The sequence below is a fragment of the Globicephala melas genome, chromosome 6, assembly GCF_963455315.2.
Source record: "Globicephala melas chromosome 6, mGloMel1.2, whole genome shotgun sequence".
NCBI lineage: Eukaryota > Metazoa > Chordata > Mammalia > Artiodactyla > Delphinidae > Globicephala > Globicephala melas.
Window position 1 is genome coordinate 9,105,489 of NC_083319.1, and position 26,561 is coordinate 9,132,049.

General features: G+C 44.9%; 1 protein-coding gene across 14 annotated transcripts in view; it reads right to left on the bottom strand.

Annotated features, from left to right (window-relative positions):
* Positions 1 to 26,561, bottom strand: part of RALGPS1 (Ral GEF with PH domain and SH3 binding motif 1) — a 286,653-nt gene that overhangs the window by 226,511 nt on the left and 33,581 nt on the right. For all 14 annotated transcript variants that reach the window (XM_060300425.1, XM_060300422.1, XM_060300420.1 and 11 more), the window contains 3 exons: positions 16,967 to 17,088; positions 13,682 to 13,789; positions 1,939 to 1,989 (listed from right to left, as the gene is read on the bottom strand). In XM_060300425.1, the coding sequence (XP_060156408.1) occupies positions 1,939 to 1,989; positions 13,682 to 13,789; positions 16,967 to 17,023 (216 nt within the window). In that variant the 5' untranslated portion in view covers positions 17,024 to 17,088. The remainder of the gene's footprint in view (positions 1 to 1,938; positions 1,990 to 13,681; positions 13,790 to 16,966; positions 17,089 to 26,561) is intronic.

Consider the following 26,561-nt stretch of genomic DNA (forward strand, 5'->3'; position numbering starts at 1 on the left):
GCTGACTGTGTTCTAGACTCTAACCCAGAGACTCAGATTCCACGGTCTAGGGTGGAGTCCAGGCACCCCGTGTCTCTAAGGCTGCCCAGGTGATTCTGACGTGCAGCCACGATTGAGAACCACAGCTCCAAGCTGGTCTTGAAAGCAAAACATCTCCACCTTAATGTCTTGTGACAACTTGAAACGAGATATGCCCTGAAAGAGGCACCTTCCGAACTGCAGTGCCCTGGGAAAAGTCTCGGTCTGCCCCTCCTTGTGCCTCTGAAGAATTCCCCATCCCTTCCCTCCTGCAGTCAGCCCAAACAGCCACCCCAGCCTCCCTGGGCTCACAGCAGGCTGGGCTGTCCTCCTTGATGCTCAGGACAAAGAATAAAGATCCAAGCGTCTAAACTGCTCCAGATCAAAGCTAAGCAGAGCCGGGTTCAGCTGAGAACTAAGGCAGCCATCGCACAACTACTTCCCCAAGAGGCTCCAACATGTAGTGTGTTGGGCTGTCTTCTGTTTTTGTTTTTGTTTTTAATTAGAAAGAATGTGTAATCCCACATTAGAAGAAAATAGAAAAAGACTGAAGTCAGCCAGTTCAAAAAAGCAAACATAGTTCTGCCCCCAAAACCTAATGAATACAACACACACACACAAACACACACACACACACACCCCGAAATACAAATCACTGCCACGTCTTCACACAAATGCTGAGTGCAGCTAGCAATACTAGTTTCCCCCTAATGTGTGGTGGGTTGGATGCCAGCTCTAGGAAGGCCTGGATCCTTTGTCTGGCTTTGTATTAAAATATGCTGTTCTTCTCAAAGTCTGTAAGAAGAAGGGCATCATGTTAAGAGTGGTGTTCTGGAATTCACACCATAGTTTTGACATATCCACCACCCACACCCCTCTTCTCTGAAATCTGCACCCCACTCACAAGGTTGGGTCCTCTCAGCTGTTCTCGCTCATCTTGGCCACCTACTCCTGACCTGAGTCTCTGAACCAGCACCGGACACGGGTCTCAGTGGGGCTGGACTAAGATTTGCTGGTTCAGGTGTGGAAGGTGGCTTCCACAGCATCACGTAAATATGGGCCCTTCGGGGAGGCCAGGTTGGACCACAGGGGCAGACAGGACAGAGGGCAGGAGAGAGAGGAGAGGGGAAAGCAGAGGAGAGGGAAAAGCAGAGGAGAGGCAGGGAGCAGGGAGAGGGCTTGTGTCCTGCTCGGCTCTTCAGGCTGCCTGAACTCCATGCCACAGGTTCTGAAAGTGCCCCCTTTATGCTTGTAACAAATTCTTCTTCTGCCTATTCAGCTACTCGAAATGGATTTCTATTACTTGATAAGAAAACCAGAATCCTGTCTAAAATAACTGTAAAGCCTCGTTATCAACTGCTAAACATTTCCAGGGATTTTTTTTCGAAGACTAAAATCAACTTTTTTTCTCTTTATTGAATATGCTGTTTCTAAAAATATATGTATGCTTTTAACATGAATTTGTATGTGTTTTGTTGCGGCAACTGGCTTCAAAATCAGAAACAAGGCAACCACCAGCATTTGGTATCAACAGAAAGAAGGCTCTCTAGGAGATGTTCTCTCCCATCTCTGTCTCAACAGTGAGCATCTCCAGAAGAGGTGGCCTGGGCAAAGGAATCAGTGTGGCCAGGCCTGACTCAGGTGTGAAGGCGGTAGGCACCGACTGCCCACAGCCCTGCCAGAGGGGGCCAAATGCAGTGATATCCTCTGGAGAACCTAAACACCTGACTTAAAGAGTGAGCACCTCTGAGAATGGAAAGCTCCTGGATGCTCTCTTTAATGGGGGCTTAAATCAATAACGTGAGTTTATAGAGACTTCAAGAGAGAAACCGGGAAACTGAGTCAGTCTAACATGGCCGACTAAATCCTCCCCTCCCAGCCCCAGCATTAGTAGCAGAGTGTAAAGAACAAGGTACAGACCTCTGGCTGGATGGCTTTAAACACGGGTATGTCCATTAATGTGATCTGGCTCTGCAACAAAAGAGAATCGGGGTTAGAAAATACTGGAAACCAAAAACAGCTGTCATGTGACTTTGAAACTATACAGAGTAATAAAGTAATAAAGTTGTAATAAAGTACGACACTCAGAAGTCATACTTTCCCCCTTGAAATAAAAATCAAGATAGAGTAAAAAATTGGGTAAATTTTGAAAATGCCTCGCCCATCCCTTCCCTCTTCATAAATCTTGATCTACCCTTCCTCCTCGAACATGAGATGAACTTCCAATTTAAGAATTGAGGGACTTCCCTGGTGGTCCAGTGGGTAAGACTCCACATTCCCAATGCAGGGGGCCCGGGTTCACTCCCTGGTCGGGGAACTAGATCCCGCATGCATGCCGCAGCTAAGAAGCCCGCATGCCACAACTAAAAGATCTCGCGTGCCGCAACTAAGTAAGACACAGCGCAGCCAAAATAAATTAATTAATTAATGTTAAAAAAAGAATTGATAATAGTAGTTTGGAGGGTGGGAGTGAAAGTAAGGGGAACATTTTAAGTTTGGATATTTTCGTTCTATTTGACTTTTTGTTTCAAGTATGAATTACTTTTACAATTTTTAAAAGTTGCAGACACCATATTATAAGTTAGCATGCTAAACAGAGACACTATCTATTACTGTAAATTTTTTTTTTTAAATTGTGGCTTATAGAAAGTGTACGTTTCTTCTGAAGTCTAAGCCTCCTCTAAATTATATGGTAAAGTGCTATTCAAGATGCATCCACAGACCAGTGTTGGACCATGAACTGTTTATTCCACCAGCCCACAATGAGATAATTATGGAATTTGAGAGCAAGCATTTGGAAACTTTTATAGCAATCCCCATGACATTTTTATTGTATTTTTTTAAAGTATCAGTCATTAACTGATGGGAAAGGAAAAAACTGGTCCTTTATCACAGCTAGCTTGAGAAGCACTAGTTCTGTCAATAGGGAAAACACACATCCAGTTAAAAATCTGTTCCCATTGCTAGAAGCTCATCAGGTGACAGTAAGAGAAAGCGTCATTGCTGACAGCTTTGCAGGCCAAGGCATGGACTGGGCTGACTTCACATGACCTATACCTATCTCCATATGTCACATGGGATGCCAGGAACCAGTTAACAGATGCTTCTGTGACAGGCCAAGGAAAGGAGAGATGAGAGCTTCTGGATGCCCACTAATGAGAGAAAACACCTGTCCATTGTATACAGGGCATCTGGGAGGACATGATGCACTGAACAGACATGGGCTCTGGAATCCACAGGGCTTGGGCATAACTTAATAGCAATATTCTCTTTGACACATGACTTTAACCTCTCCCAGTTTCAGCTGCCACATGTAGAATATGGTGGCAATAATCCCTATCTAATAGGATCGTTGTGAGAATTCAAGGCAAGAGGTACAGAATGCCTGGCACCTAATAGATGCCCTCTCTGTATATGTATATGTGTACATATATGTGTGTGTACACATACAGGTGCCAGGCATTCTGTACCTCTTGCATTTTCACAAAGATCATACACATGTTTACATATCATAATTTTTTTGGCAAAAGAGGAGTCACATAGATGGGCTTGTGTATTGGCATATGAACTTATGGTTCCTGCCCAATACATGAGCTAGGAAATAAGGGACCATTAATTTGTTTGAACATCCGTGCTTCAAAGTTGCTCTAAAAAATACTTAAAGGAGGGCTTCCCTGGTGGTGCAGTGGTTGGGAGTCCGCCTGCCAATGCAGGGGACACGGGTTCATGCCCTGGTCCGGGAAGATCCCACATGCCACGGAGCGGCTGGGCCCACTAAGCCTGCGCGTCTGGAGCCTGTGCTCTGCAATGGGAGAGGCCACAACAGTGAGAGGCCCACGTACCACAAAAAAAAAAAAAAAAAAAAACACTTAAAGGAGGCTGTTACATCAAGTCAGCAAATACTGTCATGAGAAAAAATCTCGTGTCAAGACTACATTGGAGAAAAATGGCAACACACATGGCATGTCAGCTGTAACCACAATCCAGGGCTTAGGTGCAGAATTGTGGTCACCTCTTGGCACAATTTAAAGGTGGTCCAAGATCACTGGATTTCTGGGAAACACAGGATGCAGGCCAAAGCATACCATCTCCAGGGCTGAGGAGGAGACGGAAATAAGGAGGCGGCTTCACCCCTCCAAGGGGCTGGTGCTCATCATGGGCACTGAGGTGAAATGCCTCCACTAACGGAAGCTCAGCAGAGACGTGGATGGCACCAGGGAGTCTGAGCTCTTCCACCTCTGGGTCCACCCACCTGTGGCAAGCAGGCCCTGGACGTCAGCACAACATGAGTGGTTACTATGTGCTGAAGCCCGCGGGCTTGTGTGTCTGGCCCAGAGCTACAGGGCCCTAAGCTCCGTCCCAGGCAGTGCAAATAGACTGGCATTTCTCCTGCCAGACCCATGGAGATTGTTAGCGAAGTGCTCCTCACACGTGGATTAATTCTGCCATCCTGGGGAACAGAAAGGCCTTGTGAAAACAGGAGATTTCAGCTGAGAGCTCACAGGGCCTTGGAAATCTCTCCCGCAGTTCAAGTTAACTCCCAATCCGGAAGAACCGGCAGGATGCTTGTAATGTCCCTTAGGAAAAGAACCAAAAGTCTGCTAATATGAAAATGAGAAAACTTCCTTTCCATCCTGCCATCAGTTCTAGGGTTTGCTACTGAATTTCCAAATGATGTATTAAAATAGTGACTTTATTTATTTATTTATTTATTTTTGCGGTACACGGGCTTCTTACTGTTGTGGCCTCTCCCGTTGCGGAGCACAGGCTCAGAAGCCATGGCTCACGGGCCCAGCCGCTCCGCGGCATGTAGGATCCTCCCGGACCGGGGCACAAACCCGTGTCCCCTGCATTGGCAGGCGGACTCTCAACCACTGTGCCACCAGGGAAGCCCTAAAATAGTGACTTTACACTTCATAGTTTTTTGGATGGTCCGAGTTTCAAATATTCTGATTCCCACTCAGACCATAAATCAGAAAATGTGTTCAGGTATTTTATTCAAGACAAACCACAACAGAGGACACGAGACTGAAAATAGAATGGTTGGTCCCAAACACACAATCAGAGGGTTTTCAGAAGAATCTCTCCTATTTCTATCTTCTCGATTCTGGCCAAAAAAGATGCAGTGTCCAGAGTAAGAATACATAGATAGATAATCATCAGATTATAAATTTCATGTCATTTTACTACAAAGCCAAACACACGTAGAAAAGGTTGCTGATGAGCAATCCTTCTCCAGAAGTTGGAGGCAGGCAGTTTTACCAAAAAGGAGGATGTGGGTAGGAGTGGGAACCGAAGGGCGAGGTCAGGTCCTGCCCCTTTCACAGCTGGCTCCCAGGCTCCTAGGGGTGTGGCACAGCCTCAACAGAAACACAAGACAATGAGGCCCTCGTGGTTCCTGCCGTGGTGAGGGCACGTGCCTGTGATGAGGACACTCAGGAACAAGTCTCTTATGGCTTCTCCTTATTTTCGAAAATAAAGCCTTAATACGGGCTATCCAATTAAGCTAGTCACCTGGCCATGCCTTCCTTCACCTTAACCCCTTCTCCCACCTCCTCCCTCCTAGCCCAGGGCCCCCTACAAATCCATGATTTTTAAGGAAATGGCCAATCTCCACATATTACAGAACATTTCTGTAGAGATGAAGCTTTCAGAATGGAGGGACCTAGTGGATCACGTCACAATACAGCCCTACAGGAAAAGAGGAGGTGGCTTTATGTGGATAAATGACAGCAAATTAGCCAAAAAGAAAACAAACTGGTTTTTGCATATGTTGAATGTAGTGTTTTTCCCCCTAACAGTGGCTGACTAAATCCCCTCTTCCCAGCCACAACCTTATAGTATAAGGCTCTCCCCGAGTCCAAATATACAAAGAAAGCTGTTGGCAAATCAGTGGTATGTCTTATAATAGAAGATATCTTTCAATTTGCATTTAGATCAATCCAAATGAGCCCCAGGAGGGCTCACGGAACAAAAAGTAATCAGCTCCAAAGATACATTCCTGCTTCTACTCCCAGAGCTGCTGTGTCTGACAATTTTAGAATCATAGTCAAGGAAAACAAATTAAAGAGGAAGACACCATTTGTGGTCCATCAGTGCCATCACAACTAATGGGACTATGAGTTGCTCAGTTCTTTTTGGAAAGTAATCTGGCAGTAACCCATAAAAAAAAAGTTCTTAACATTTTATTTTTTAATGTCAAACTTATAAAAAATTTGCGAGAATAATATGATAAACTCTATAACCTTTCACCTAGCTTCATTATTAACATTTGGCCTCATTTCCTTTATTTTTATGTATATAATTATATACATATATATCTATAAAATTATACACACACACACACACATTTTTTCTGAACCATTTGAGAGTAAAATAGAGATATTATGACTCTTCACCTCTTAATCCTTCAGCATTTTATTTCCCAAGAACAAGATGATCCTCTTACATAACGATAAAATTATTATACTTAGGAAATTTATCATTGGTACAACCGTATTATCTAATATACAGTCCACATTCAAAATTTGCTAATTATCCCAATACTGTCTTTTACAGCGAGTTTTTCTTCATCCAGGATCAGGCACTATGTTTAGATATTATCTCCTAAAAATTGAAATGAGCATACTATTGACACAGCAATACCAATTCGTACAGAAAGAAAAGCACAGGTATATAAGAAGATTAGAGAGAGAGAGATCTACATTTAGATACAGAGATGCATATAGATGTTTACTGAACAATTATTTGTAGTAGAAAAAATCTGGAAGTAATCTAGAAGGCCATCAAAAAAGGAACTTGTTGAAAAAAAGTATGGTACATGCAGACTCTGGAATATTATGCAGCTATTAAAAATAGAGAATTAAATCTATACATATTGATCTAGAAGAATGTCCATGATCTGCTGATGACAAAGACAAGTTCCTGCTTTGCTTTGTGCTCTGCTTCCAGCCACTGGGGAGAAGGACTGAGGTCTAGCTGCAGAGCACCCCACTAAAACTATAAGGACCTTTGAAATTATCTTAACCCTTTTGACCATAAAATGACACACATTAACAGGAAACCACATTAAACAAATGCATGGTTTGATGACTTAATTATAAGACGAACACCTTATAACCGTAATCCAGGTCAAGAAACAGCCACCCCAATCGATGGCAGAATGGACCCCAGAAATGTGGTATATACACACAATGGAGTATTATTTGACCTTAAAAAGAAAGGGAATTCTGACACATGCAACAACATAGATGAACCTCAAGGACATTATGCCAAGTGAAATAAGCCAGTTACAAAAAGACAAACAAACACTGTATGGTTCCACTTATATGAGATACCTGGAGTAGTCAGATTCATAGAGACAGAAAGTAAATGGTGTGGGCTGGGGGGAATGGAGAGTTGTTTAATGGGCACAGAGTTTTGGGTCTGCAAGATGAAAACAGCTCTGAAGACTGGTTGCACAGTAGTGTGAGTGTACTTAACACAACTGAACTGTACATTTTAAATGGTTAAGATGGTAATTTTTGTGTTACATATAGTTCACCACAATTAAGAAAAAAAAAAGAGTTCCTCCATGTGCCTTGTCCCAATCACAAGTCCCTCCCTCCTGTCAAAAGTAACCACTATCTTGACTTTCGTCAAGTTTCTCTATAATTTTATCACCCAAGTAGTTTACCAAGACTATATCTTGGTATTGACCATTCTGGGTTGCCCTGGCATGACCAAGAACTTGCATTGAGTGCCAAGATTTATTTATTGGATCAATGGAATGTCACATACAAGGGGGAAATCTAGTTCAGAGTTCGGTCATCCTCCTTGTCATTGGAATGCTAGAATTCCTCAACTGAGTTATGAACTTGGTGGGGGGGGGTTCCAGCCAAGATGGAGTAACAGTATATTCTTTCAATATGTAGGTTTGAATCTTTTTTTATTTTGTGAACATCTTCTTAAATTATAGTTTAAGTATTTGTTCAGTTTCCTTGCCTTTTATTCTCCTCTTTCAGGGATTTACATTATTTGTATGTTGGATCTTCTTTGCTTATCATTAATATTTGTCACTTTTTTTAATGAATTTCTTTCTTTCTTTTTTTTTTTTTTTTCCTGCGGTACATGGGCCTCTCACTGTTGTGGCCCCTCCCGTTGCAAAGCACAGGCTCCGGACGCGCAGGCTCAGCAGCCATGGCTCACGGGCCTAGCCGCTCCGCGGCATGTGGGATCTTCCCAGACCGGGGCACGAACCCGTGTCCCCTGCATCGGCAGGCGGTCTCTCAACCACTGTGCCACCAGAGAAGCCCCCAATTTATTTCTTTTTTTATGGCTGCGTTGGGTCTTCGTTGTTGCATTCAGGCTTTCTCTAGTTGTAGCAAGCGGGGGTTACTCTTCGTTGTGGTGCATGGGCTTCTCACTGCAGCGTCTTCTCTTTGTTGCAAGGCACAGGCTCTAGGCGCACAGGCTTCAGTAGTTGTGGCATGTGGGCTCAGTTGTTGTGGCTCGTGGGCTCTAGAGCCGGGCTCTAGATTGCAGGCTCAGTAGTTGTGGCGCACGGGGTTAGCTGCTCCACGGCATGTGGGAATCTTTCCGGATCAGGGCTCGAACCCGTGTCCCCTTCATTGACAGGTGGATTCTTAACCACTGCACCACCAGGGAAGTCCTAGCACTTTTTTCAAAGTCTTATTATCTCTTTCTTCATTTATTTTGATCTTAAAATTTTTCCTCCCTTAAGGCATTTTCTGTTATGTTTATCTATTCTTGTGTTCCTTCTACTTCAACATTCATTTCCAAAATAACTTTTATTTTCAATGCTTTCCTAACTCTGCCACCTCATTTCTGAGATCTTTCTATTTCAGACTTATGTTGTTCATGTCTTACAGTGTGATCTTAATATTTTCTCTTAGCTTATTTTGAAATAGAAAGGTTATAGTTTTTATCTTTTTTTTTTTTTTTTTTTTTAATCTGTTTTAAGGCATGTCTTTCTGGCATGCTTTCGTTATCTACAGCATTCTGTCCTTACTCTTTTTTTCTTATAATAACTTTGAAAGACTTGATATCAATAATTTTCTGTTGCTTATTTTTATGTAAAATTAGCTTTCCTAATTTTCTAGAGGGGAACATGGTTCAGGGTAGCTTTTCTAACTTCATATAGCTCTTCTTTTGGTTACTTTCATGTAGTGTTCAACAACATGCAGTTGCTTTTTGAGATTTCACACACACACACACACACACACACATTTACTTAGACCTCCTTTTTCCTTAACTTTCCCTATCCTGATCATTTTCAGTCCACTCCCATACTGAATTTCTCTCTGATATGGAGCCTTCTTCTGGAAGTGAGCCCTGGTTGGTTGGTCTCAAGAGCTCATAGGGCTAGTCCACAGATCTCTTCCACCCATCCATTATCTGAGTGGTCAAAATTCCTGTCAATTTCAGTTGCTATTCTCACATTAATCTGCCGAACTTTCCAGTGAATTCCTGATGGAAATTCTGCGGTTCTCCTATTCTCTGGTCTGTCAAATGCCCCAATACTTACTTCTGCTTTCTCTTATACTGAAGCTGATACTCTGCAGGTCTTTTTGATACTGGTGGAGTATCCACAGCCATTTGTATTTTGGGTTTGATAGGGATAACTTGACACCTAATTTTATTGTAAATATTTCTCATGGGTTTCAGGGTTTGCTATCTAGTTGTTCTGGATGTTTTTACGTGGGGATTCAGGGAGAATAAAGAACTATGCTGCGCCACCGCCATCTTCCCAGAATCACTCAAATGATTTTTTTATTGGACTCTTGTGTCTGGCTTTTTCCTTTCTTTCATATTATTAGACAGGAAACTAAAATACCAGGTGGTCTGGTTCAGTTCCAACACCTGGCAGCTCCAATACTTCCCCAAAGACCAAAGACCCCAGGGGACCTGGCTTCACATCTAAGCTGAAGACACGCTGGCTCTGGCAGGAGCAGCCAAGTGTTAGTGCTGCACCCTCAGAGCCTTCACTGCCCTTCCCTAGAGTCTTCCCAGACTGGGCTGGGCTGAGCAACACTCTAGGGCTGAGACTAGAAAACCAGGCCCAAAATCTCACCAAGGGGTCTGGCTGGACAATGATGTTCTAGGCGCAGCCTAACTCTCTGCCTTTCCACGTGGGGAACAACTATAAAGGGATTTTTAAACCTCATTATTGCTTCATTCCTTTCACAAAGCTAAAAAACACAGCTCAAAAATACAACAAGCAGGGCTTCCCTGGTGGCTCGGTGGTTAAGAACCTGCCTGCCAACGCAGTGGACACTGGTTCGAGCCCTGGTCCGGGAAGATCCTACATGCCACAGAGCAACGAAGCCCATGCACCACAACTACTGAGCCTGCGTGCTGCAACTACTGAAGCCTGCACGCCTAGAGCCCATGCTCCACAACAAATAGAAACTACTGCAATGAGAAGCCCGCGCACCGCAACAAAGAGTAGCTCCCGCTCACTGCAACTAGAGAAAACCCGCGCACAGCAACGCAGACCCAACGCAGCCTAAATAAATAAATAAATACTACAAGCAGACAAAAGCAAATAGAATATAGAAGCTAAGCCAGCAAGGTCCATGATGTCTTCTACAGGAGAGAGATGCACTATAGTTTTGTGCCTGAGAGGACAGACTAGCACTACGCTGTCTAATACAGTGGTCACTAGCCTCACGCGGCTATTGAGGATCTGAAATGTCGCCAGCGCTCTTAAGTTTAGAAGACTACATTGAGTTTTGAAGATTTAGTGTGAAAAAAGAATGCAAAGTATCTCAACAATTTCATGTTGTTTACAGGTTGAAATGATAATATTTTAGATACAGCAAGTTAAATAAAAAATATTTTTAAAGTAATTTCACCTTTTTTAATGTGGCTACTAAAAATTTTTTAATTGCATATGTGGCTCAGATTGTATTTCTACTCGTCTAGAATGTCAGAAGCCCTGGTTTTAAAGCCCAGACAGATAATGCCACTTACTATCTGTGTGAAGAGGTGATTTTCCTCTCTATACTGGTGACAGTATACTGGGAATAATAAATATGCCTAATTTGTAAGGCTGTGGTGAAAAGTACATTAGATTAATGCATGTAAAACATTTAGCACAAGACCTAGACAAAGTAGGTGTTCAAAAGTGGGAGCTGCCGGGCTTCCCTGGTGGCGCAGTGGTTGAGAGTCTGCCTGCCGATGCAGGGGACGCGGGTTCGTGCCCCGATCTGGGAGGATCCCACGTGCCGCGGAGCGGCTAGGCCCGTGAGCCATGGCCGCTGGGCCTGCGCGTCCGGAGCCTGTGCTCCGCAGCGGGAGAGGCCATAGCAGTGAGAGGTCCGCGTACCACAAAAAAAAAAAAAAAAAAAAAAAAGTGGGAGCTGCCCTTGTTATCACCATCCAGCATTAGGGGAATAATCAGGAGATGAAGGTTTCAGACCTGGCTCTGCCCACATCTGGCTATATGATCCAGGTTAAAAAAAAAACAATCTCTTAGATCCTTAGTTTCTTTCTTAGAAAATCGGGAGCTAATAATCTGCCTCATCAGGTTGTTCTGAGGACTGAATTCTTCTAGTCAACGTGTACTATGAGGGAGGCACTATTCTGGGCAATGGGGAAAGAGCCGTGAAAGAGATAAAGTTCCTGTCCTTCAGGAGTTTGCATTCTAGTGGAGGAGCCAGACCATACAAAACACTATTACAAAAAAAAAAAAAACCACTATTACAGAATGTAATGTAGGGCAGTCATTAGAGATATGAAGAAAACAGAGCAGGGTCAGGGAAGCGTGTGATGTACAGATGCTACTTTAGCCCGTGAAATTCCTGTCTAGGGCTGACATCTGAACAGAGACTGGGAGACATGTGGGAAAGAGCCATTAGGACAGAAGGAAGAAGCAGCACAGGACCCTGAGGCAGGGGGATGCCAGGTGAGTCTGGGGAAGAAAGAGGCAGCTGGCGTGTAGCTGGGGAGCAAGGAGATGGGGCAGGAGAGGAGGCTTATAAGGGAGCCCCTAAAGAGTTTTACACTGGTTTTAAAAGGATCCCTCAGACACACTGAGGGAGGTGACATATGTGCCAGGCTCAGCATGGCCTGGCACAAAGTAAACGTGGGAGCAAGCGATGGCAGAGCAAAGAGATGGGGCCCACTTAGCTCCACAGACCCCTGGAGGGCACCAAACCTGTTACAGCAAGGGGACTGGGAAAAAGTGGGCATGGCCGGAAATAATTCCGTGGTTCTGCAGAGAAATGCAGCCCTGGGCAGCGCTTGCAATCAGGTCACCCCAGAGCTGACGTCCTCCCTCCACCCTCAAAGTGCACAAGGAAGAAACCAGGTCATGGCAAAACGAGGAGCCAAGCCTGCTCCTCCACAACAAAGAAGCACAGGGTCCGACCAGCAGCAACACACTGGCTGAAGGAAAAACAATTCTTTTTAATTTATAATTACAGAATTTGTTCAAATAATATTGTCTATCATTGTAGAAAACAGTCATTGTAAAAATATAGAGAGTAAAAATAAACAAAAAGAAGAAAAATTAAATTCCAATTATTTAGAATCCTACAACCAGAAACTACAGTAAATAATATGTTTGGCTATATAGGTATCCACGTATTTAAGAATATGTAAACATCGGATCTAGACCTCTTCTTATGCAAATATAAATATGTAGGTGTTGTGCATGCTTTTTAAAAATGGCACTATTCTCTGTAAGTTGTGATGTAACCCAGCGGTCCCCAACCTTTTTGGCACCAGAGACCAGTTTCGTGGAAGACAATTTTTCCACCAGGTGGGGAGGAGCGGACGGTTCAGGCGGCAATGCGAGCGATGGGCAGCGGCAGATGAAGCTTCGCTCGCTCGCCCGCCGCTCACCTCCTGCTGTGCGGCCCGCTTCCTAACAGGCCGCGGACCAGTACCGGTCCTCAGCCCAGGGGTTGGGGACCCCTGCTGTAACCTGTTCCTTTCACTTACTATTCATATATATTGTGTACGCCTTCCAAGGTAGTTAAATTCCTAGATAGACAGCTTCCTGTTTTTTTAATCCTTCCAAGTTATTTATTATTTTGCTTTCATATAATTATACATTCCTTCCTTAATTCTTTTTTTAATTTTGATCTTTATAGCAATGCAACAAGTACTAAAATTAATTTTGTAATGCATCTGTAACCAGATAGGTACAAAGGTTTTTCTGCTCCAACAATTTTTCCAAACCAGGTACTACAATACACCTACTGAAAATATTTGTGGGTTTCTTTATTTTTAAAAACTTTTTATTGAAATATAGTTTATTCACAATGTTGTGTTAGTTTTAGGTATACAGCAAAGTGGTTCAGCTATATATATATATATATATGTATATATTCTTTTTTTTACATTCTCTCCCATTATAGGTATAGGTACATAAGATATTGAGTATAGTTCCCTGTGCTACACAGTAGGTCCTTCTTTGTTGTCTGTTTTATATAGAGTAGTGTGTATATTTTAATCCAAACTCCTAATTTATCCCTCCCTGCAGACATCACCCTTTTTTAATGCCACATGGTATTTCCTAAAGAATACTTTATTCGGCAATCCCCTATTGTTGGATATACGGCTTATTTCCAATCTGAGCAAACAACCCTGAGCAGTGACCCCCTCGAGCTCCCCGTTATGGTGTCCAGCCACCCACATCAGTCCTGTTACTTACAGCAAACTCCTCGGGAGTCACTTTCAGGACATCGAAGACAACGGCATCGTAGCTCTTGCTGGCATAGTCGCAGCCCTGGCCCTCCAGAGAGTCTGAGCTGCTGCTGCCCTGCAGAGGACAGGGAGAGATGGGGCCGCCTGAGCAGTCTGGCTGACTCCACAATCACTGACTCCCAAACCTCAGAACTGAGGATGCAAGAGGGGCAGAACCGTACAATGATAAAAGCTTCTGTTGTTTAGTGCTTTACCCTATTCCAGGCACTGTGTTAAGCACTTCATATGCATAATCTAATTTAACACTCATAACAACTCTCTGAGTACACACTATTATTATTCCCATCCTACAGATAAGGAAGTAGAGGCAGTGCTACTTCCCCAATGTATCTCACCTAGGAAACTGAAGAGCCAGAACGTGAGCCCAGTTGTATATCTCTCTTACCCCTCAATCATACATGCCCTCGCTCACTACACCCCAACTGCTTCCAGCTGCCTCTGTGGCGGGGGGGGCGGTGAAAAGATACAGCCCACTCTTCACATCTTAGGAGGCCTGAGGAGATCACCTGTTTTGTTATGTTTTTCAAACATTACCTGGTTTCACCTTTTTCTTTTTTTTCTACTTAAATTCATTGCAGGAAATTATTATACAAAATGTTAAACTGACTCTCAAGGCTTATTTCATGTAGGGGCCACTTGGAATTCAAAGCCTGTTAGCTGATGAGGTGAGAGGTAACCGGCCAGTTTTGGAGACAGCGTGAAAGTTATATTTAGTAGAGCCCCTTGTTAAGAAGAACACCGGGAGTCCTGCATGTAAAGGAAAGGTCTCCCGTAAAAGAGCACGTTAAACTCCCCAGATGTGGCCAGTTACATGAAACCCAACACTGTAGGCATCCCAGAATGCTGAACATACCTTCTCTTCAATTTTACTTAATTCCATCAAATTCTACTTTGGGGAACCAATAGAGCTTACCACCCCAAAACTGTGCCCTGTTCATAAACGGTTTTATTCGTCTCAACCTGTGAAGAGGGATTTTGTGGTTTCCATTAACCTCAACATCTTGGACCGGGATTTAGAGAATATGCTTTTATTAATTCCCCTTTATTTCACTCTTTCCAAAATGGCTATATCTGGAAAAACTTTGCAATCTTACTGGAAACTAGAGTGTTTTTAGGCCAGGGAGGGAAACCAATAGTCAACAACTGAAAACGTGAGGTTAAAAGGAGGAGCAGAAACTTAAACCTGTAGATTTCAATAGGCCTCTGTCATTTAAAGGCTACCAAAAACTCTAAGATGATCTTAAGAAGCTCTGAGCTCTGAAGTCAGACAGGCCTGCTTAGAATGCCAGCTCCACCCGAGCTGCTGTCTGACCTCTTCACTTCACAGAGCCTCAGCTACCATCTGTAAAATGGCACCATTAGAACCCGCTCCCCAGGGCTGTGGCACAGGTCATACAAAATGAAGCTTACAAAGCAACTGGCAGGATCCCCTCCCTGGGCGATGCTGATTCAAGGGGCCTGGGTGGGCTCAGGCATGGCTATTTTGAAAGTTCCACGGGCGATGGGACATTCTCCTCTGAGGAGAATCTGTGTTAAACTTTTGAAAAGTAATAAAGATTAATCCTGAATACTTCTGGAACTGGCCATCGATTCCACCCCTCGGTCTTACAGACCCTGAGCAATGGCTACCAATAAATCATTCTGCACTTCCATGTTCCCCTTCCACGGAGCAGCCTGAAGCAGGTGACGGGGCTGACCTTCTTCCGGGGAGTGTAATGTCATCATGGTCAGGACCAGTGGCTCCAGAGTCACAGAGGCCTGGCTGTGAATCCCCACCCACCGCTGACCAGCTGTGTGATTTGAAGCCAGTTCATTCACTGCTCCCTGCCTCAGTTTCCTCGCCTATAAACTGGGGGTGAAACAACAGCACATGCCTGATGGGGTTATTGTGAGGATTAAGTGAGATCATGCCTGTGGAATGTACAAAAGAAGTGCCCGGTATATAGTTAAGCACTAAATCATGGGTGTCTATCTGTATAAACATGTCACTCAGTCACCAAAATGTATTGAGCACTTCAATTAGACATGCATTCATTTGTTCATTCATTCAACAAATATTTATTGAGCTCCCACCACGTTCTGGATACACATATACATGTATATTTGTATATATACACATATATGTAGATATATATAGTATATATGTGTGTTTGCACACATATGTGTATGTATACATATATACACAGACGGAGGCTAAAAAAGAAAGAAGTTTTACTCTAGACGGAGTGTAAACTGTAAATGGAAAGAGAAGTCTGATTCCTCCAGTTACCAGACAGAGTCCATTCCTGGAATTTCAGGTTTTATAACTTTCCTGTAACACCCCATTGCACCTGCCCCAAACATACACACTCATACAAGCGGCCTTATTTAATCAAAAGTTGCCCCAAATACATTCAGTGGTAGCGGTGGAGGTGGTGGTGGTGATGACGACACAGTAACTTTATTTAAATGTATACTGGCGCCACCTGGGAATTTTAACGGGTACCCACAAGTCTGCTTTCAGAACCAGAGATCAAGCTAAGGAATTTTTTTAAAGGGTTATAAGAAATGGATTGGTTCCTATGAATTCTAGCTGATTGCACAGGATCATTTCAAAAGCCCAGCTCGACCATGAGGGCCTTGTGAGTGCAGAACACGGAGCACCCCCTTGTCGGTTTATCACAGGAGCCCAGCGTTATGCATCTGACATGGTGGTCTCCCCAGGCCTCAGATGACACCCCCTCCCCCGCCTGCCTCTGTTCTATTACAGAACTTGGAAAGCAAACTCCCAAACCCCCAGGGCAGGGGCCCGAGCCCAGGCCACTCTCGACCACCAGCCCTTACAGCCATTTCCTCCTGAGCAAGGTAAACAGGAACACGGGGCCAGCTGGAAGCACTTCTGTCTGACTTCATTCCAGAATGTGTGACCTATTTATAATCAGCCACGGCTTTGCTTGGGAAAGGTCTGATCCCTTCTTGCCACCAAAATGGAATGTGGCACTTGCTACAACTGGACTAGGCAGGTATTTGTTTTTCTTTGAAGAGAACGACTTCAGAAAACACACTGATCCTCAGGACTGACTGCCTCCCAAATCTCACGCCTGGCATGGCTGGTCGGGAGGGCTAAGAATGGTGGCATTCATGGAGGCCTGCAGCCTCCGGGCCAAGACTCAGGGGGCCTGGGTCAGCTGCAAGGAGCCCTGGCCCACCCACCCCACCCACGGCCCCGGCCCTGGTCCTGCAGCCCCAGTACCTGTGGAGTGGCAGAGGTGACCAGCACGCTAGCCATCAGACCATTCCTCTTGTACATAGTCTCCAGGCCACAGGGAGCTTCAGGGCAGCCTCTGTCGGTGACATAACCTGTCTGAAGAAGTCCTGCAAGGCAAAGGGGCTCATAAAAACCAGCCTTCAAACCCAAGCTAATCCCACCCTGGGAGAGAGTTGTGCTGGACTTGAGCTGGTGACCCCAGAGGAGACCTTCAAAGAAAGGTTACACAAGCTGGTGGCCTTCAGGTTAAATATGGCCCACAGATGTAGTCAGCTAGGCTTGTACAGGTTTTAGTATGTTTTAAATTAATCACCAACATTTAAAAATTGGAAGGTTTCACACAGAATTCTGGATTTGTGACTTTTCTGGCAGCACTGGGCCCCATTCCTGCATGACAGCCGTCAGCTGGGCTGGGCAGCGCTGCCCCTTGTACTGGTGCACTTACTGGAGCAAGTGCCTTTCAGACCCCGTCTGGCCTGTACAGCCACTTGGGGACCTGCCTGGCTCCTGCAGACACTAGAGTTTGTGACCTTTGTTTTAAAAAGAAGGCAGGTGAAGAAGACAAACTGAATCTACCGTGTTTCCCTGTGCACCAGACCATTCCATCAATAATAATAATATGGATACTAGCTAAGACTCGGAGAGTTCTCGCCACGTGCCATGCACCTTACTTACAGTAACTCCTCTAATGCTCACAACAGTCCTTGGTAGGTCCTGTTATTACCCCCATATTCCAGGTGGGGAATTTGAGGCACAGAGAGGTTAAGTAACTCGTGCTTTGGTGTTTGCTCATGCCGTCCCACCAAACCATCATTATTCAGGACCTGGCTCAAATGTCAAATGTCATCTCCCCTGGTTATCGCACCTGGACCACTCAAACAAGAACCAGTGCTCTCATACCAATGTGTACATGCCCCTAGTAGGGCGTTTATCACATCACTGAACATCAGAGCACTGTAGCCACCACCAGCTTTTTCCCAGGAAAGCAATCAGGATGTAATGGGGGAAGGAAAGGAGAAGGCAAAGGGACCAGCTGGAAGCCAACTGCAATTATCAGGAAAGAGACGAGGGTCCTCTGAGCTAGAGTGGCAACAGTGACACCAAAGAGAAGGACACAGACTGAGAGACGGTAAGGACAGAAATGCAACAGAAACTGATGTGGGGGAGGGAGAAGCAGCTGAGGATGCGTGGCTTCTGGCTCGAGGTGCCAGAGGCACAGCAACTCTGGAGAGCAGTTTGGCAGTTTCTTAAAAAGTTAAACATCAACTTACCAAATGACCCCACAATTCTACACCTAGGTAACTATCTTTAAAATAAATGAAAACATATGTCCACACAAAAACATGCACATGAATTTATTCATCTTAGCCAAAAGCTGGAAACTAAGTGCCCACCAACTGGGGAATGGATAGACAATGGGATATATCCATACAATGGAATACTACTCAGCAATAAAAAGAAATGGAACACTGATACAAAGTATAACATGAATAAACCTCAGAAACATCATGCTAAGTGAAAGAGGTCACACAAAGGATTGTACAATATGAGGCCATTCTTACGAAATGTCCAAAAAGCCAAATTCATAGAGAGGGGGAGCACATCAATGAGAGGCTGGGGTGGAGGCAGGACTAACTGCAAATGAGCACAGAGGATTTTTCTGGGGTGATGGAAATGTGCTAAAACTGGATGTGGTGATGGTTACACAGTCCCAGAAATCCACAAAGCCATAGGACCATACACTTGGAATGAGTGCATTTTACAGTAGGTAAATTAACCGCAGCAAATGCAGCAGCCACCAGCTGTCTCATGATGGTGACCTGAACTTACACATTTAACTCCCCCCTTCCACATCCCTTTGAAATAATCAAAGAAATATTAAAATACTAAAAACAAATTGTATTAGCACACGATGACAGACAATGGTTATTAATAAGCAAAAACACTTTCAGGATTTCCAGGGGCAGAAGAGATGGGCCTCACCAGTCCTTCCCATCAGGAAACTTACACAAGCCTCTTAGATAGCCTCATCCACCAGAGGACAGACAACAGAAGCAAGAAGAACTACAATCCTGCAGCCTGTGCAACAAAAACCACATTCACAGGAAGACAGACAAGATGAAAAGGCAGAGGACTATGTACCAGATGAAGGAACAAGATAAAACCCCAGAAAAACAACTAAATGAAGTGGAAATAGGCAACCTTCCAGAAAAAGAATTCAGAACAATGATAGTGAAGATGATCCAGAACCTCGGAAAAAGGATGGAGGCAAAGATCGAGAAGATGCAAGAAATGTTTAACAAAGATGTAGAAGAATTAAAGAACAAACAAACAGAGAGGAACGATACAATAACTGAAGTGAAAACTAAACTAGAAGGAATCAATAGCAGAAGAATGGAGGCAGAAGAACAGATAAGTGACCTGGAAGACAGAATGGTGGAATTCACTGCTGCGGAACAGAATAAAGAAAAAAGAATGAAAAGAAATGAAGACAGCCTAAGAGACCTCTGGGACAACATTAAACACAACAGCATTCACATTACAGGGGTCCCAGAAGGAGAAAAGAGAGAGAAAAGACCCAAGAAAATATTTGAAGAGATTATAGTTGAAAACTTCCCTAACATGGGAAAGGAAATAGCCACCCAAGTCCAGGAAGCGCAGCAAGTCCCATACAGGATAAACCCAAGGAGAAACACGCCGAGACACATAGTAATCAAATTGGCAAAAATTAAAGACAAAGAAAAATTATGGAAAGCAGCAAGGGAAAAACAACAAATAAAATAAAAGGGAACTCCCATAAGGTTAACAGCTGATTTCTCAGCAGAAACTCTACAAGCCAGAAGGGAGTGGCATGATATACTTAAAGTGATGAAAGGGAAGAACCTACAACCAAGATTACTCTACCCAACAAGGATCTCATTCAGATTCGATGGAGAAATCAAAAGCTTTACAGACAAGCAAAAGCTCAGAGAATTCAGCACCACCAAACCAGCTCTACAACAAATGCTAAAGGAACTTCTCTAAGTGGGAAACACAAGAGAAGAAAAGGACCTACAAAAACAAACCCAAAACAATTAAGAAAATGGTCACAGGAACATACATATCGATGATTACCTTAAATGTGAATGGATTAAATGCTCCAACCAAAAGACACAGGCTTGCTGAATGGATACAAAAGCAAGACCCATATATATGCTGTCTACAAGAGGCCCACTTCAGACCTAGGGACACATACAGACTGAAAGTAAGGGGATGGAAAAAGATATTCCATGCAAATGGAAATCAAAAGAAAGCTGGAGTAGCGATACTTGTATCAGATAAAATAGACTTTAAAATAAAGAATGTTATAAGAGACAAGGAAGGACACTACACAGTGATCAAGGGATCAATCCAAGAAGAAGATATAACAATTATAAATATATATGCACCCAACATAGGAGCACCTCAATACATAAGGCAACTGCTAACAGCTATAAAAGAGGAAATCGACAGTAACACAATAATAGTGGGGGACTTTAACACCTCACTTACACCAATGGACAGATCACCCAAAATGAAAATACATAAGGAAACATAAGATTTAAATGACACAACAGACCAGATAGATTTAATTGATATTTATAGGACTTTCCATCCAAAAACAGCAGATTACACTTTCTCCTCAAGTGCGCACAGAACATTCTCCAGGATAGATCACATCTTGGGTCACAAATCAAGCCTCAGTAAATTTAAGAAAATTGAAATCATATCAAGCATCTTTTCTGACCACAACACTATGAGATTAGAAATGAATTACAAGGGGAAAAAACGTAAAAAACACAAACACATGGAGGCTAAACAATACGTTACTAAAGAACCAAGAGATCACTGAAGAAATCAAAGAGAAAATCAAAAAATACCCAGAGACAAATGACAATGAAAACACGACGATCCAAAACCTATGGGATGCAGCAAAAGCAGTTCTAAGAGGGAAATTTATAGCTATACAAGCCTACCTCAAGAAACAAGAAAAATCTCAAATAAACAATCTAACCTTACACCTAAAGGAACTAGAGAAAGAAGAACAAACAAAACACAAAGTTAGCAGAAGGAAAGAAATCATAAGGATCAGAGCAGAAATAAATGAAATAGAAACAAAGAAAACAATAGCAAAGATCAATAAAACTAAAAGCTGGTTCTTTGAGAAGATAAACAAAATTGATAAACCATTAGCCAGACTCATCAAGAAAAAGAGGGAGAGGACTCAAATCAATAAAATTAGAAATGAAAAGGGAGAAGTTGCAGCAGACACCACAGAAATACAAAGCATCCTAAGAGACTACTACAAGCAACTCTATGCCAATAAAATGGACAACCTGGAAGAAATGGACAAATTCTTAGAAAGGTATAACCTTCCAAGACTGAACCAGGAAGAAAAAGAAAATATGAACAGACCAATCACAAGTAATGAAATTGTAACTGTGATTAAAAATCTTCCAACAAACAAAAGCCCAGGACCAGATGGCTTCACAGGTGAATTCTATCAAATATTTAGAGAAGAGCTAACACCCATCCTTCTCAAACTCTTCCCAAAAATTGCGGAGGAAGGAACACTCCCAAACTCATTCTATGAGGCCACAATCACCCTGACACCAAAACCAGACAAAGATACTACAAAAAAAGAAAGTTACAGACCAATATCACTGAGGAATATAGATGCAAAGATCCTCAGCAAAACACTAGCAAACAGAATCCAACAACACATTAAAAGAAAAAAAAAGAGAGATGGGCCTGAGGGGAGAGGAACCAGCCTCTGAAATAGAAGCAACACCTCCTAGGAATCAAGTGGATGGGACCCTCCAACAGAAAACTCCAAGTAAGCCCAGAGACTTCCAAGTGGGGAATCTAGAAACGGAAGAGTCCAAAGGCAGCTGAGGGAATCAGGATGCCAGGGCTGTCTCAGACCAGACAAACCAGCTCCCATGGACTGGGGTTGGGGCCGACTCAGCCAGGCTGTGTTGATGGATGGAAGCTGCTCATCCATCTGAACAAAATGACTCGATCCTAGCCTGACGGAGTCACCATGGGGAGACAGAGTGGCACACAGCCAGCCAACCCTCTTGGGGTGGGTCCAACTTGCTCCAGTTCCAGGCTGAGGTGGGCTTTGCTGCTTTCAGGGAGCGCCCAGCACTCTGCAGGGCCCCCCAAGGGGAGCCCAGACGTGGAGCCCAGTCTGCTCGGCCGGGCTCAAACCAGAGGCCGTGGCTCTCCCCACCGGCCTGGTAACCAGTCACGCAGCCCTTCAGCCTAGGGGCCATGAGTCTCAGACCCTTTTCCATGACCGTCATTTGCTCACTCCCTACTTCCCGTCTGCAGGACGTCGCCAACTTGGCCCATCTCTCCAGCGACCTCTGGTGGTGCACTCGGGGCCCCCACCCCAAGCGCACACGGCGTGAACAGGGAATGCTGATGCTGAGTGAGGCACTGGGCTAAGCACAACATTTTTAGCTCACTTGATCTTCACAACAACCCTGTGAGGCAGAAGCTATTCTCATTCCTGGGAAACTGAGGCCCAGAGAGGTGATGTAACTTACTGCTAGTTAGGTGGCAGAACTGGGGAGTCCAAACCCTGGTCAGCAGACACCAGGGCCTGGGCCTCCTCTGAGGGCCCAGGTGAGGACTGAACGAGAAAATACATGCAAAGTGCTAGGGTCAGGTCAAACACCAAGCAAGCACTCTGTTAAGGCTATTAATTGCTATTAGTGTTAATTCTAATCCTGCAGTTTCATACATTTATACTTATTCTTTTTTCCTAAAACAAACAATTAACTTAAAACATTAAAGAAAGGACAGCATGGTGCTTTGTGAAACCACAGGCCTCCCCTACTGGGAAGGAGATTTCCAGCTGCGGGCTCCAGGCCCCCAGAGGAGCACAGGCTGAGTCCAGGGGTCCGAGCATAGGGCTCCTCCTCCATGAGGCCTGACCTGCCCCCCACTCCCCCGCACCCGGCCCACTCTGGCCCAGCCCACCTAGAGACAAAGTGACAGCCCACCCATGCTACCCATTGTGCTTCCTACTGGCGGCCTGAGCTGGAAAGACAGACAGACCACTTGTTTCCAATGTGACTCCTGCATATCTCGTCACTGACAAAACAGCCTACTTTATGGGCAGTGACTCTCAGACAAGAGATATTTCACATGCTAAGAAATAAGAGGACCAAGCAGAATGGAACATCCTTTCCAGGGCCCAGAGGAACCCTCACCCATCCACCTGCCATCCCTGAGGCCCGGGCGAGCCCCAACTCCTCGCCAGGGACCAGACTCCCATCAAGGGGGTCAGCCCAGCCCAGGCCCCTCCCTGAGAACCCCTCCTCCACCCCACGGGAAGGCCCCTGAATATGTGGACCGTGCCTCCCAGGCCGGACTGATTGGACCAGAATGCCCACCTGCATCTCCGGAACTCAGGACCCTACGGTGCCAGTCTCTGCTAGTCAGCTGAACTGAGCACTGTGCTCTCCGGAGGGGAGGGTGGCCAGATCCTGCCCAGTGCAAGGAGAGTCCCTCTGAGTGGGGAGACAGCAGATGTGCAGAGAGAAGCTGAAGAGGGAGCCTGTGTCTGAAAGAAAAGGTTCCAATCCCCCGGGGCTCTGTAATAAATGCCTCTTTTTCAGTGTCAATTGTTGGAGTAGATCTCCAAAAGACCTTGACCAAGGCTATTTCCTAAATACCAAGTTCATGCCAAGCCACCATAACCCGACCCTAAAAACACAGGGGGTTCATCCTCACGGGGGAAGACGTGCACCATCCTTTCACCTGTCCATCCAAGCATTCATTGAGCTCCTACTTTGTGCAGACTTTGTTCTAGCCAGGAGTTCCTACCATTTTTGTACCTTGGACCCTTTTGGCCATCTGGTGAAGCCCATGGGCCCCTTCTCACAGAAATGTTTTTTTGGTTTATTTTTTGGGGGGGTTTTTTGGGGGTTTTTTGTTTTTTGCGGTACGCGGGCCTCTCACCGTTGTGGCCTCTCCCGTTGTGGAGCATAGGCTCCGGACGTGCAGGCTCAACGGCCATGGCTCACGGGCCCAGCCGCTCCGCGGCATGTGGGATCCTCCCGGACCGGGGCACAAACCCGTGTCCCCTGCATCAGCAGCCAGACTCTCCACCACTGTGCCACCAGGGAAGCCCATCACAGAAATGTTTTTAAATGAATAAAATAAAATTATACAGGAAACCAATTACACAGGACTACTCAGGAAGCCAACTGTATTAAAATTCAGTTATAAAATTATTTTCTAAGTAATTTATAATATACCGCCTGCCGATGCAGGGGACACAGGTTCGTGCCCTGGTCTGCGAAGATCCCACATGCCGCGGAGCGGCTGGGCCCGTGAGCCATGGCCGCTGAGCCTGCGCGTCCGGAGCCTGTGCTCCGCAACGGGAGAGGCCACAACAGTGAAAGGCCCGCGTACCGCAAAGTAATTTATAATATAGTAATATATGTATTTCTTCAGGTAAGGGAATATATAATTGCATTAAATAGCAAGATCTATTGGTGGGTCTAATAACTACCATAATTTCAAAGTAGTCAAGAACATAAATTTTCTGAGATGCATGCCCACAATTATTATGTGATATGGAGGTAGCTGTGACTTTTATTGGTGACAAAGTTCCAGGTACTGTAAATATTACTATAATTTATTGTCTACATTAGCAACTGAGGAAGATGCCAAATTTCAGTTATAAGTTAGTGAAAATAAAGATTTCATTTTTTTCCCATCCAAATGCAGGGAAGGCTGGTCAAGGACCCTGTTCCAGGCACAGGGGACACAAAGCAAACAGACCCTGCCCCTAGAGAACTCACATTCCAGCGCGAGTCAGAAACCACATGTGAACTCAGATCATGAGGGTCTTCAGGAAATAAAATAGGGTGGAAGACAGTATTTGCCAGGGTGGTCAAGGAAGGACTTTGAAGATGCAGTATTGAGCTAAAGCCCTAGGAAGAAGTCAACCATAAAAACCAGTCAGAGTGTCCTTTACAGAGGCCACAGCGAGTGCAAAGGGCCTGAGATGCCCAGGAGCTCAGCAGGTGTGTGATGGAGAGAAACGGCCACAGCTGGAGCCCAGTCAGTGGGAGGCAGTGGACAGACAGGCTGGGGCCAGAGCATAAAGGGTCTTGCAGGCCATGGTGGGGAGTTTGGGTTTTACCTGGAATGCCTGGGAATGGGTTCTGAGCAGGGGAGTGACATGATCTGATCTCACTGTTTCTGAAGATCACAGTGGCTATTGTGCAGAGAACTCCATGGGAGGCCAAAGATGAGAGCAGCAAAGCCAGCTGGGTGTAAGAGATGCTGACAGCTCGGACTGCTGGCCATGGGGAAAAGAGATGGATTTGGGAGGGGTTCTGGAGGTGAAACAGACAAGACTTGCTGATGGACTGCATGTGACAGGAGAGGAAAAGAGAGGAACTAAGGATAAATGACTCCTACCTTTAGGGCCATTACGAATGGGTAACTGCTCAGCAGTTCATTCATTCATTGGCTCAACACCCATCCACTGAGACCTGGAGGACCAGTTCTGAGGACCAGAGTCAAAGATGACACAGCCCTGCCCTCCAGGGTCCAGCAGTGTAGCAGGGGGGAGAAAATCCCATAGGTAGATACTCACAGGATACGTGGTGTAACAGATCACAGGTTCACCTTGGGCGTCAAAGAAGACATCACTAAGAGCTGTGGATCTGGTCTTAAAAGGGCAAATGTGAGTGTTTCTAGGCAAGCGGTGGGTGGGCCACAGGCACTCTGAGCATGAGCAGAAGCCCAGAGGTGTGAAAGCACACCCCAGATGCCCGTGTGCCAGGAGAACAGGGAACAGGTTCCCCTCCTCACCTGACCCCAGTCCCTGCCCATCCTAGACTAACAGGGGTGCTAATAAGCAGGCAGGGCTCCCCACGGAGCCAGCTTTAACAGATGGCCCCGACACTACAGCCACAGGAACGGCATCTTGCCTCCTGGTCACTCCCTCAATCCTTCAGTAAACTTGGTGACCCTTTTCCCAAGCCCTGCTCTGTGCAGAGGACTCAGGCCAGCCCTCGAGGAGCTCACACACAGTCTGATTACTGCTGTCATCACAACAATCTATTAGACACTTACTCTGTTTAAGGTTCTGGTTAAGGATTTATATGCATCAAAAAAAAAAACTTCCCTGGGGGCTCAGTGGGTAAGAGTGTGCCTGCCAATGCACGGGACACAGATTTGATCCCAGGTCTGGCAAGATCCCACATGCCGTGGAGCAACTAAGCCCGTGCGCCACAACTACTGAGCCTGAGCTCTAGAGCCCACGAGCCACAACTACTGAGCCCGCATGCCACAACTACTGAAGCCCGCGTGCCTAGAGCCCGTGCTCCACAACAAGAGAAGCCACCGCAATGAGAAGCCCACGCACCGCAACAAAGAGTAGCCCCCATTCGCCACAACTAGAGAAAGCCCGCGTGCAACAACGAAGACCCAACGCAGCCGAAAATTAATAAATTTATTTTTTTTAATTATTTTAAAAAACCATTTTACAGATGAGAAAGCTGAGGCTCAGAGAGAGAAACTACACTGT